This window comes from Phalaenopsis equestris, unplaced genomic scaffold, assembly GCF_001263595.1.
Source record: "Phalaenopsis equestris unplaced genomic scaffold, ASM126359v1 Scaffold000036, whole genome shotgun sequence".
Classification (NCBI taxonomy): domain Eukaryota; kingdom Viridiplantae; phylum Streptophyta; class Magnoliopsida; order Asparagales; family Orchidaceae; genus Phalaenopsis; species Phalaenopsis equestris.
The window spans coordinates 6,581,034-6,593,447 of NW_018164478.1; the positions used below are offsets into that span (position 1 = coordinate 6,581,034).

The following is a 12,414-nucleotide window of genomic DNA, read 5'->3' on the forward strand; positions in this document are numbered from 1 at the left end:
AGGTGCTTGCCCTTACAGGAAGGATGTCCGAACCCAGCTTAATACAAACCCTATTTAATTATTTATATTAAATAGGGGAACTTATCGGAAAATATAAACGGTTTTGCAGACCAAATGGAAGTCATATCTTCCTTAGTTTATTTGATCGGGCTTCATCCTCAAGTCTTGTGTTTATCCTTTGGGATAGATACAGGATTTGAGGTACAGTGCTCTTTCATTTAAACTATGAAAAATATGGGGTCAGTTTGATTTCATATTTTTTCAAAACTAAATATATATGTAAATTAAAATCTCCTTCTAAAGCGGGCGAAGGGATTTCTATTCGGGTGACCGATAGCTTCTTACGGGCAACTCCAACCAAAAAAATAACGCCGACAGTACCCTTAGGGCAAACTCAAGTCATTGAAGACCTTGTACCCACCACTAAAATTGGGCTTGTAGTGTTTAGAGATGTTAATCAATCATGCTTTCTTTTCTAAACCTCATTAAACCTCCTCCTTAATTCCCTAAGCCAGCTATCCACCTCCCCTATGCTAGATGGCTGGCCTAGTGATCAGAAAATCCAAAAATGAGAAGCCTCACCCATGGACCAAATCAAATTTGCACCCATCCAAAGTGTCCCATTCCCATTGGCCACTGGTGTCATTCAGCCCTCCACCTAAGCTCTTTTCTCCACCCCCTAGCTTGGCCAATTAAGCTCTAGCTTCCCCTCTATTTAGACCTCCCCTATCACAGCCATGAGGAGAGAGTTGTCAATTACTTAGGGAGAGCCTTCCAAATTGCCCACAGAGCTTCCTCCAGCCTTTCTAAGTTTAATCCCACCATTTTTCCCCTCTAAAATCCACAGTCCAAGCTTAATTTAAATCTCCAAAACTAGGGTCATTTTCTGTCATTACGTAAAATTTCATAAAACTTCAAACTAAAACTTCTAAGAGCTTCCCCAGGCCAAACGAGCAAGTTCCCCATCATAACCCCCATCTATTGAGCCCTCTAACCCTCCTTTAGAACAAGGCCACACCACCCTATGATCGAAATCATATCTATACCTTGCACCAGTTCAATTCAAGACTCCAAGGAGGTTCGTTGGACTTTCCACAAGCATCCAGTAGAAGCATCACCTCTTGGGAAAAGTTATAATCCACTAACCCTAATTTTTCCCTTGGTTTCATTAATTGTGAAGTGAACATGTATTTCATACGATTGTAGCCATATATATAAGTTTATCTTATCTAGATGAAGCTAGAAGAATAAATCCCATGTGATTTGGATGAGTATCGAGTGAGATCTTAGGTCTAGAAGTTATATGGTTCTCAGGTTAGGTCAGTTGGGGACGATGACCAGGGACTGTTCGATCACGTGTGTATTGAATGGAAAAGTCAGATTTCATTGGACGGAAGATGTGTTCGTGAATTGCTGGCCACATTGCAAGTCTAGGTGGAAAGCACAATGAATGGGAGTGCGCCGCGTGGAGCTTAGGAGCTGCCTAGGATGAGTTGGTTGTCGTGTGGATAAGTAGAAAAATAGGGTATTTTTTATTTAAATAAATAATGAACCATCAAAAATTCATAACTTGGCGTAGAAAATTTATAAAAATAAAATAAAAAAACACTTTTACTTAGTGAACAGAGGAGAATAATGTGGATTTTAAAAAAAATTATATGACATGTCTCTGATTTTTAATTAATTAAATAGTCACTAGAATAATTTAATTTTAATCAAGTAAACATTAATCACCATGCCTTGAAACTTTAGGGATTGATTGCTCATGACAGTGAGGATGTCTCCTAATTTTTCCAAGGTCAAAGGATACCTCTAGCTCTGAAACCCTAATTTTCAAGTCTATTGGCCCATTTTGGATTAAATTAATTACATAAATTAAAATATTAATAAGAAAATATGAGTTTTGTTTTGATAGGTTTCCTATGGTCAGATCACTCTACAAAAATATAAAATATATTTAAATGATTGTGCATAACTTTCTAGCTAACTAAGTGTCAAAAATTTGTAAGAAATTAAATGAACATATTGTTATAACAAAAATTAACAAAATTGGTTTCACACTATAAATATCAGTCATTTGAACATTCTGTAAGAAATTGAAGTCCATTTGAGCTATATTTAATACTAAAGCTATTTTTTCAAATTAAATGACATTTTTGCATTAAAATAATTATAATAATTAAACTAAAATTAGGAAAATTATGAAAAGTGGGTTTCTGAGTTCCTTGAGATTAGGGGCACCTAAGAAAAAAAATTATTTTAAATTAAATAGTTCATTTTTAGCTACTTTTTAAATTAAAATAACTAAAAATAATTAAATATTAAAAAAGATGAAAATGACAAAAAGTGTTCCTAATTGCTTCCTGATCACTTGGGACCCTATAAAGTAGTTTTTAAATTTTTTCTAGTTTAGTTATGTATTTTTAAATGCTAAAAGTGTATTTTTCTTAATTTCCATTAAAATAATTATATTAAATAAAATAAAAATCATAAAAATATAAAGTTTATTTCCCTTAGTTTCCTGAACTAAGAGAGATTTAATAAAAATATAAAAAGTAATTTTTGAAATTAAATTATATTTTCTATTTTATTAATCACTAAAATCATTAAATAATTATATTAATTAAAATTTAAATAATTATATTAATATCATTAAATAATTATATTAATTAAAATTTAATTTAAAAAATGAAGAAATTTTGTTCAAGTGGTCCTCTAACATAGTTGAACCTCCAATAATTTTCCTATAGACAAAAACTCTATTTTGATTAGTTAAATAAATTAATATTGAAAATCATAATTTTGAGATAAAAATATTATATAAAGTAAAATAAAAGATAGAAAATCATAATGTCTCCTTTGACATTTTAATTGATCCATGAGTGTGGTGCCATAAAAATTTCAAAGTCATTTGAGTTGTATTTAATGATTTATGAAGTGGAGAACCCTAGGGACAAAATAATAATTTTGAGATTTTGATACCATAATTAAATTTTAGGTTAAATTAAAGGGTAAATGAGTAATTTTGATCATGATGAACTCTTTTGGATATTTTAAACATAATGGATTAAGAGGTAGAAACCAATTTGCTACCTTTTCATGATAAGGGTAAAGTTGTAATTCTGTAAATTATTGTGTCTGAGAGGTTATCCTAATTGGATTATCCTAAGGTAGTGGGCTTAAGCTTGGAAGATAATAATTCACTTATTTGAAGCACCTTAGTCCGTGATAATTATGATTTTAATGAAGATTGAATTTCATTTCATTTAAACATTTTGATTATTACAGATTTGTCCTGCAAATTGAATTTAAGGGCTTAGTAGCGAGCTGGGCTTGATATTTAATTTTGTCTGATGAGATTTAGAATGGAAGTGTATGATTGATTAATGAATATTTTTTTTAAAACACTATAAGCCTGACTTTAATGTGGGGAATAAAATCCTTGATGACTTTGAGCTTGTCCTTCAGGGGCATTTGCTCACATAACACTTAAATGAAACATCAAGTGAATATTTGAAGTACCCCACTCTTATGATAATTGAAATATTAAAGTTCACTGAGCATAGGGTGTATTAATTCATTGAAATTAAATTTAACTCTAGATGATTAATTGAACTATATAACAAGTTCAAATGAACTCGAAACGTTTCAAAGGATTTTAAAAGTTGTTTAGGTTTATGCCCCGAACACTTTTACAATCTTTTGGATATTTTAAAGGACAATTGAACTTGTTATACTTCGTTCCAAAAATTCATCCATTAAAACTTTAGGGACCCACCAAGTTATGCCTCGGGACCCGATAATTCACTTAAAATAATAAAAATACCCTACACTACTTATCATATATTAATTGACCCAACGCTCAAGGATTTAAGTCTTCTCTAAGGTATTTAAATCCTTGTGAGGAACTAGAAATATTTGTTTTTTCCACATATGGATCATCAGTTTTGTGTAAGCCGGAGGTTTAGGTGGCTAGAGTAATGACAATAATGTTAATGTGTGCTAAAACAAAAGATACGACGAGGGATTTTAGAATGGTATCTCTTATCTCAAGGACCTTTAATAAAAGGAGAGGATTAGGATAGATGATACTATTTGATGACTCTTGAGAAGATGATTGTCCCCAATACTCTTATGTTGTTTGTGGTTCTAGCTCAATTAGATTGATTAACTTGTGGACTGCACCACTCTACAAAATATTTTGAACAAAAATCTTTTTTACATGATGAAGTAAATTTTATAAATATGAAAATTAAATTTAAAAATGAAAGATTATAAAGGTCCACAGTTAATCACTATGATTGAGGTTAGGATTGCCCTCCATAGATTGTTGAGTTGGTAGCTCTTACTTAAGGTCGGGAAGCACACAGTCCAGCTTTGAGCCCCCACCTTTACTAATGTCTTACACTCAGTTCTGGTTTTCCATATGTGACGACGGGGTTTCTCTTACTTGTGCCTTGCTATGACTAGTTTTTTCGACTTTATTTTCCTGCCAGAAATTCTTGTTTACTTTCCTGAAATTTATTTAAAATTCCTGCCAATATATTGTGTTTTATGATGCTAACCATGCAGCAGTAGCAGAGGCGTAGGTACGGATTAATTTTATGTAATGCAATTTTGTTCATTTATTTTCCAGCACTTTCCTTACCTACATTTGTTTACTCTACTTGCAAAACAATTCCAAAACTAAAAATTACAAAATCATTTTTCAAAATTAAACAACATTTTCAAAACAAAACATCAAAACAACAAATAGCATAATATGCCATTTTGAATTTACGAAAGTCCCTAAGATGAGGTAACCCAATGTCGCTAACGAGGTCTCCCCATTTTAAATGAGCTTAATAACTTGTTTAAACTAAGAAAATTCAAAAAAAATAGTTGTACCAGAACAAGGGAACTGTGGGATCCTAAACGTTGTCACTCTAATCAACTTTAACCCCCCATAGTGCTTGAATAATAACAAAACTTGTCACTTAAACTCAACTGGTAAAACCCTTTGAACTTGTAGACTTTAAAGCTACTACTTCAACAAGGAGCTTGAAGCTAACTTTGTCAACAACTCGATAATGATGTATAAAAGAACAACTTTAAGAGAGCAAATGGATCTACAACAGTAAATGTTTTCTTTGAATTAAATAACAAGCCATAAGATTTTGAGGTTATTTGCCTAATGCAACATAAATCCTCACTTTATTTTTGGCCTTTACACAATCATGTTGCACAATTTTAGCCCTAACTTGCCTTAAGCTCTAAGGTTGTCCTTTGTTACGACATAAATCCTACTAACTTTCAGGCTATTTGTATGATTTTGTCATGCAAATGTAAGTCTTAATTAATAATAATTGGCATGATGAAACATTCATTAATTTTCTTCTCGAAATTCAAACCAAACCACATGATAACTTGGGAAGTCATTGAGGTTTTCCTCAAGATCTGTGACAACCTCTAGTTTTCTTCATTTCGATTCCATAACAATATTCCAAATTTGAGTCTTTCCCATTTGACACTCCTTGGTCCAGTCTTTGAAAGTCCTACCCTTTGAGATTCTTGAAGACTACATATCCTGATCTAAATCAAGAGTTCTCATAGGTGGCTTTGGTTATCTAAGATGTAATTAACTATAAGGGCTTGCCCTTATAGAAAACTTTAGAACTCAGCTTAATATAAACCCGATCTAATCTTTCATATTAGAAAGGGGAAAATTTGTCGGTCAAAATAAATGGTTTCGCAGAATAAAATAGATGTCATAATTTTTTTAGTTTATTTAATCAAGCCTCATAAGTAAGTAATATATCTCATGAGTAAGTAATATATATATTCCTCTGTATAAGTGTATCACTTGCAGTGTTGTGCTCGTTTATTTAAACTATTGTATATATGAGATTGATTCGGTCTTATGATTCGATCTTATATTTTCAAAATTTAAAATATTACTTTCCAAAATTATAATATATATATATATATTAAATTAAATACCCCCTTTCCCAAAAAGGCGGCCGACATTTGACATCTCTCATTATTACGTCTGCATTGTTCTTGTCAACTATTTGGTTAGTCACTTGTTCCATCCATATGAAATATTTACAATCGACTTCCGAACGAATTTTTTGGCAATTGTAAAATTTCCTTTCATGGCTTCTCTCTTTGTAAGATTTATACACCAAACACACAACAATTTGCAATAATAGTAAACTTTTTGATTGCTAATTCCTTGTGATGTTGAATTACTTGAACTCATCCTCCTATCGTTCTGTTAAAATGAGAGAATAAATATAAATTAGATCATGTATACAGTTACAGAAAACACAAGAAAAAAAAAATACAAGCCACTTAATAGAAAAAAAAGCTTGCTTGCATTTCTGAGATAATTTTAAAATTATAGTAAAAAGTTGATATTCTTTCTATAAAATAACAATATAATAAAATTCTATGTGGCTTTCAGCTTTTTCTCATTTCTATTTGATTCTCGATGAGATCCCGAAAGGAATACGAGTGCAAAAAAATAAAATGGTAAGTTTAAAATATGACATGGAGTTTCGACTTCTTCAGTAATTAAGATGTAGCCCATATCATTAATATTAATGGCCTCACCGTATTTTCATAGACAAATCCCAACTTTTTTCTAAAATAATCCTGGGGAGAGCAAGCAAGATGAGTAGCTCAGAAGTTAATAAAAACAGGAAGAAAAATTATAAAGGATTCTTCATAAAAATCACATTTTAAACTCGAGAAGAAACCAATATTATAAAAAAAATAAAACCGAAATCATCCACACATTAATATGCTTTTCTACAGCAGGTCGAATATTGTGAGATGAATCTTAAAACAATTACGATATTAAACAGCAAGAAGAATATTATTCAAAACAATTATGACATTAAACACCTTAACAATTATTTTTGGTCATAAATAGAGACACTATAATATTGGCTCATACCTTACTCGAGATATATTTGCAGATATGACCTTGACAAAAAAGTTTAATAATAAAGCATCTAGAGAAACATATAAACGAAAATTTGCTGTTGCTACTAACTAATGATTTCATTGCAACGGCGAAATAGAACATCTAGAGAACAATACCCCATTTTACTCATTTTCAATAATCTCAAATCAAACAAATGTTTATGACGTTTTCACTTAGGCAAAGCATTTGATCCCAGAGTATAGTGAACTAGATGACGTAATAAACGATCACACAATTGATGGGCTGGTTCAACTTCACCATATGACTGCTGACATTCATGTTGTGTAACTGACACTGATGTAGCAATAGAGAACAACCAAGCATGAATAAGATGTATGCTCAAACATGCCCATGAAATTCTTACTCTATCAAATCCAAGTCACAGGAGAATAACCATCTCAACCATCTCAATGGCATGCAAGTGCAAGCATCAGCTTGTCCCACTTTAAATGTGGACATGTTGTCTGAATTCATAGGATTGTGATGCATAATATTATGGTGTGAATGTCCTCCTAGAAAATCATCACAGAAGTATGACCATGAGGGCCCCCTTTTACCTAACCTAACCACAACTCAGCCCACAACAACATGACCATCCACTCAGAAGCCCCAAAATCATACTCACGTCTTACAGCGTGATACATATTTCACCAACTGGAAAGTGGAAATTAATTGTTTGTGGCAACGAGCGCTCTACAAGTGGGGCTAAAAGATGATGGTCCAGCTTTATATATTGTAGTTGGCTGCCACACTCCGTACCAACCATACATAGTCCTTCCATGAACCTAGGACAATTTATTGGCCACTCTTTAACCATGACTAGATGAGAGGCGGCTTCTAAAATGTTTTCCTACAAAAACATCAAACTAAGAAATTGGGTAAATATGTGAATGACATGTCAAATTAATTTTTAAAATCAAAGCGAACTAACCGTGGCAAGGTGTGCAACCATGTGCAATCCACGTAGATGGGAAATACTTGGTTGAACTTTTAGAAATGCCAGGGTAGTAGTCTTAGCATCTGCTCCAGCACGTCTTCTGTGATGTCATCACGGGGGTCTATTTCCTTCATCATCCATTATTACCTATAGCATAATTAATATGTCTTCATTCAAGTATTGTAACCAAGCTTAAGCAAACATTAATATAAGAAGAAGTTAAGAAAAAAGACATAATAAGCATAATGACAAAACAAAGTACTATGATACAGATCTTGGTAATGCAAATAGTAGGGTAAGAAACTAATATTGTCCATAACATTTTATCTTCATAAGCGAAGATTTTGTGGACAAGTAGCTTTGTTATGAAAAATAACTTTGCAAATACCACAAGATCTATTGTTAATAACAATAAGCTCATCCATAGTAATTCTATAACATCTTGTTCGAGGGCGACTGGCCCTTGTATGAAAAATAGGTTGTTGAAAATCGTGATCATAATCCGTAAGGATGTATTGGTCTCAATATCTCGCTCAGGTATAACATTATAATCAGCCTCATATGTTTTCTTATAATTGAGCGCAATGTAGAAAGTTGAGACATATCCAATGTGATTAAGTCACCTTTGTCCTAAAGCAGAAATGGCATGTGCACATGACAGTCTTCCAACCCCAATATTTCAACTCAAAATGTTCTACATGACATATTGAACCCCTGAATCTCATGCGTGTTGGTTCATGAAACTTCCGGCCCTCTTTTTCAAGTTCTTGCAAAGTTGTCGTTACTCCGGGAAAGAAATAAGAAATATTTTGACTTTCAAGAAGTGTGGCTGCTTCAATGTGTTTCAAAAAAAAGAGCCAGAATATTATAATAGATGGAGAAAACCATTGCTTGGATTTGTAGACCGCGGGCTCGATTCATCATCCCATTGAAGCATTCAAATGTATTTGTGATTATTGTCCATTATCTGTAGCCAAGATCACGAGTCAATGACCACTTATTAATGTCTCTTGCAACTACCAATCATATGCCTCAACTTTTACATTTTTGATATCTTCCATATTTCAATTGAATAAATGGAGACTATCAGTATTCGCTGCAACATACATTTTTTGACAAAGAAAATAAACATCTAAATTTTCCATTCTACGTACTTCTTTTTTGAAGTTTTCCGAAGGTGTCTTAGACAATGATGATGTGCAGCCCAAGGAAATATTTTTGGACACCCCCTTACCAGTCCAACATGATGATCATAGATAATGTGCATGTCTTTTTTTTGTCGAAACCAGTGGAATAAACTCATTGAGTGTTCGTAGAAACCAAAACCAAGATTTGTGGCACTCTGATTCAACAACTACAAATGCTAATGAAAATAAACCATTGTTCACATCAATTTCAACTACTAAAAGTAATGTCCCTCTATATTTACCCAATAAAAATGTTCATTACATGCTCAAGTCAAAATGACAATATTCTCAACCCATGATAGAAGGTTTGAAGGACAAAAATATACGCTTAAAATGATTGGACTCATTTGAATAAATTATATACATTGTTACTGGCATAACAGAACATATTGTACACATCAAGTGATTCAATGTACGATATGAATCCTCGTAGCTCCCAAAAATATCTTTTATGACCTTGCATCCCAAGCTTTCATATAGGAAATCTTAAAATCAAAGTTTGATTCAATTCGACTGATAATCTCCCTTGGTTTTAAATCAATTTGTTGTCTAATAACATTTAGTATGAATTGAGTAAGAAGTTTGTGTTGCACTATATATGGCTTGCATTCATCACAAGATAACTACATGTATGTGGACCAGTTAAAGTTGAGATCCTCCAAGCCCCTCCCAATCATTTTATCGAGTTAATATTAGACGCCACATATGAGGCCTTCACGGATGATCATGTTGAGAGCACAAGATGGTCATCTTATTTTTATTTGATGTGCATATCCTAAACTCTACATTATTAATTATAGACTAACCATTCAAGGTGAAATGTAATTGCTTCTTCCCAAAGTAACACATGCTCTACGAGCTCATCAGGAATATCATTTTTTTTGGAGTGATAATGTCTTCATCAGTTAGTTCATCAAATGTAATTTCCTTGTCCCCTTCTTTTGTAGTTTTACGAGCTCGCACAAAGTCATTATTAGAAATCATCTGCTATAGTGCATTAGCTTCTTGTTGAATAAGATTTTACATGTGTTCTCTTAAAAGTATTGAATGAGCATCAATTTGCAATACATGATCTTTACAGCTTTGGTTAGAATTATAGCTTGATGAACTCGGCATTGTGTTGTAACCATCATTAATGTCTAGCAAATTTCCACTAATGTCGAACATGAGTAACATTAAGCCTCGAAACAATATGTTTTACTAATGCCGGTTCACTGGCAAAGTTGGTGCTTGCATGGTAAGAATTTTTACTAGAATTTCAAATGAAAAAAATTAATAGAGACATAAATAACTACGTAGTAATGATAACAAACATTAACTCATGTTGTGTATTACCTTGTTGTCTTCTGAATGTCAGAGTTTCCCAAGTGTTGCTCTACATTATAAGTTTTTTCAATCTCAACGTAGAAACCCACAGGTTGCAGATTAGCCACACTCAAAACACCCAAATCTTAAATAGCACATCAAAAGCACCGTCAATTTCAGTTTTAATAAATAAAATACGCCATTTCATGCATTGGTAACATAGTTGCATGTAAAAATTGAATTTTATGTTTTATATATGTAAATACATAAGTATTGAGTGGTACCTTTGTAAATCTTTCAAAATGGTAATGAAAAGTCATATAGAGTTCTCTGAATGGTGACTGATTATTAAGAAGGAACAGACCAAGCCAATAAGCTTTAGAGTTATGCAAAAAAAAAAAAAACAAAAATAAAAACTCCAATGAGATTGCATGTGAGATAAATACTGATAGAAGAGAAACTTGACATTGCTCAAACTTGGGACCTTCAAAAAAAAAATAAATAAATAAAAACATTTAGTAATACAGATCTGTTGATAACGGTTAATTTTTGCTTTCAGATTAATAGCAAGCAAAATAGTTCGAAAGAACTCGACTTTCAATCATTCCTTATTACAATATCTATATTGAACACCTTAGGCATACATAGAAAAGAAAGCATAGCGATATGAGTTGTTAGCAGTGGTACAAAGCTCAGGCAAAGCCAGACTTTAAAGGCCACTGGACCTGAACAGTTTCATGATCCCAAAGGTCACTGCCATGGCCACCCAACCACCCAATAATACTCTCAACACTGACTTCACTAGTGGAGCACGCCCTAGCGCTGCCCCAACCCACCCAAAAACTGCCAAGGCCATGCTTGCCGCTATGGCAATCACCATAAGTCTCACCTTATATCTTCTTATAAACCCTGCTGCTAGGAGAGGAACCGCAGCTCCCATAGAAAATGCCAGCGCAGATGCAATTGCTGCTTGTGCTGGGTTGGGCAATCCTTCCTGAGTTGTTCCATCCTGGACCTTACTCCCCTCTTTTTGGTTAATTTTTTGCTCTCTCTTCAGCTGGGCCACCTCAATGTCAAGCTGGGAGTACACAGAGACAAACTCCCCAATGGCCATGCTGCAAGCTCCAGCCACCAAGGCAGCAAAACCAGATAATATCATAGCCCTGGCATCTTCTTTTACTGCTCCTATGCCAATCATAAGAGAAGCAGTGGAAACAAGCCCATCATTGGCTCCAAGCACCGCAGCTCTTAGCCATTGTGCTCTTTGGGAATAGTTGATATCTTCAATATTTGCTTCCTCATTTCTGGTGTTGGGAATGATGAGCTTAGTTTCAGTAATGGCCATGGGAAATGAGAGGTTTTCTGGATATTGGGGGACTTTAATTGATAGGAATGAGATCGAATTGTGAAGTGTAGGCAGTCATACATCCTTTTATGTTATTTTATAGTGGGTAGTCTGCAAAGTTGGAAATTGATTTGTTGGATAGTGGTGCGCCCACTTCAGGCGAGGAAGGACATTTCCGTGTACCTGTTTATCTTTGGCAAGGTTTACATGTAATTGTTTTTGGGTTGGTTGCAAATTGTATGATGTGGAAAGATGGCATTGAGGAAGCATAATCATGGCTTCTATTCTTGTGGTTTTAATGCTTTATATGAATATGTAGGTGATTTTAAAAATGTCTTCTTTTTGGCCGCTACATTATGTTGAATTATGATGAGTTTATAATAAATAGCTTCCATTATTCCTTCCATTAGGAATAATCTATTAAGTGTTTGGTTTAATGTAAATTTATACTAGCAGGAAATAAGTGGCTAAACATGACCATGGGAAAGCAGCTTTAGGAATCATTTGCATGTTCTTGATGGGGAAAATGCTTTAGGAAGTGATAACTTTATTTTCACTATGTTAAGACTTCTTTTGGTTGCTTATAGATCAAAATGATATTTTAGAAAATAATTATTTTATTTTCATTCAATTTAAGCTTGAAAATGAAATCTTCAAATTTGTCGATTGT

The 12,414-nt window shown here is 33.3% G+C and overlaps 1 protein-coding gene across 1 annotated transcript; it reads right to left on the reverse strand.

The window, feature by feature from the left end:
* Positions 1 to 11,018: 11,018 nt before the first annotated feature.
* LOC110018921 (vacuolar iron transporter homolog 4-like) lies at positions 11,019 to 11,795 on the reverse strand. The gene has a single exon (XM_020716398.1). It carries the CDS (start codon positions 11,742 to 11,744, stop codon positions 11,109 to 11,111), a length of 636 nt encoding a protein of 211 aa, XP_020572057.1. The 5' UTR covers positions 11,745 to 11,795; the 3' UTR covers positions 11,019 to 11,108.
* Positions 11,796 to 12,414: the final 619 nt, after the last annotated feature.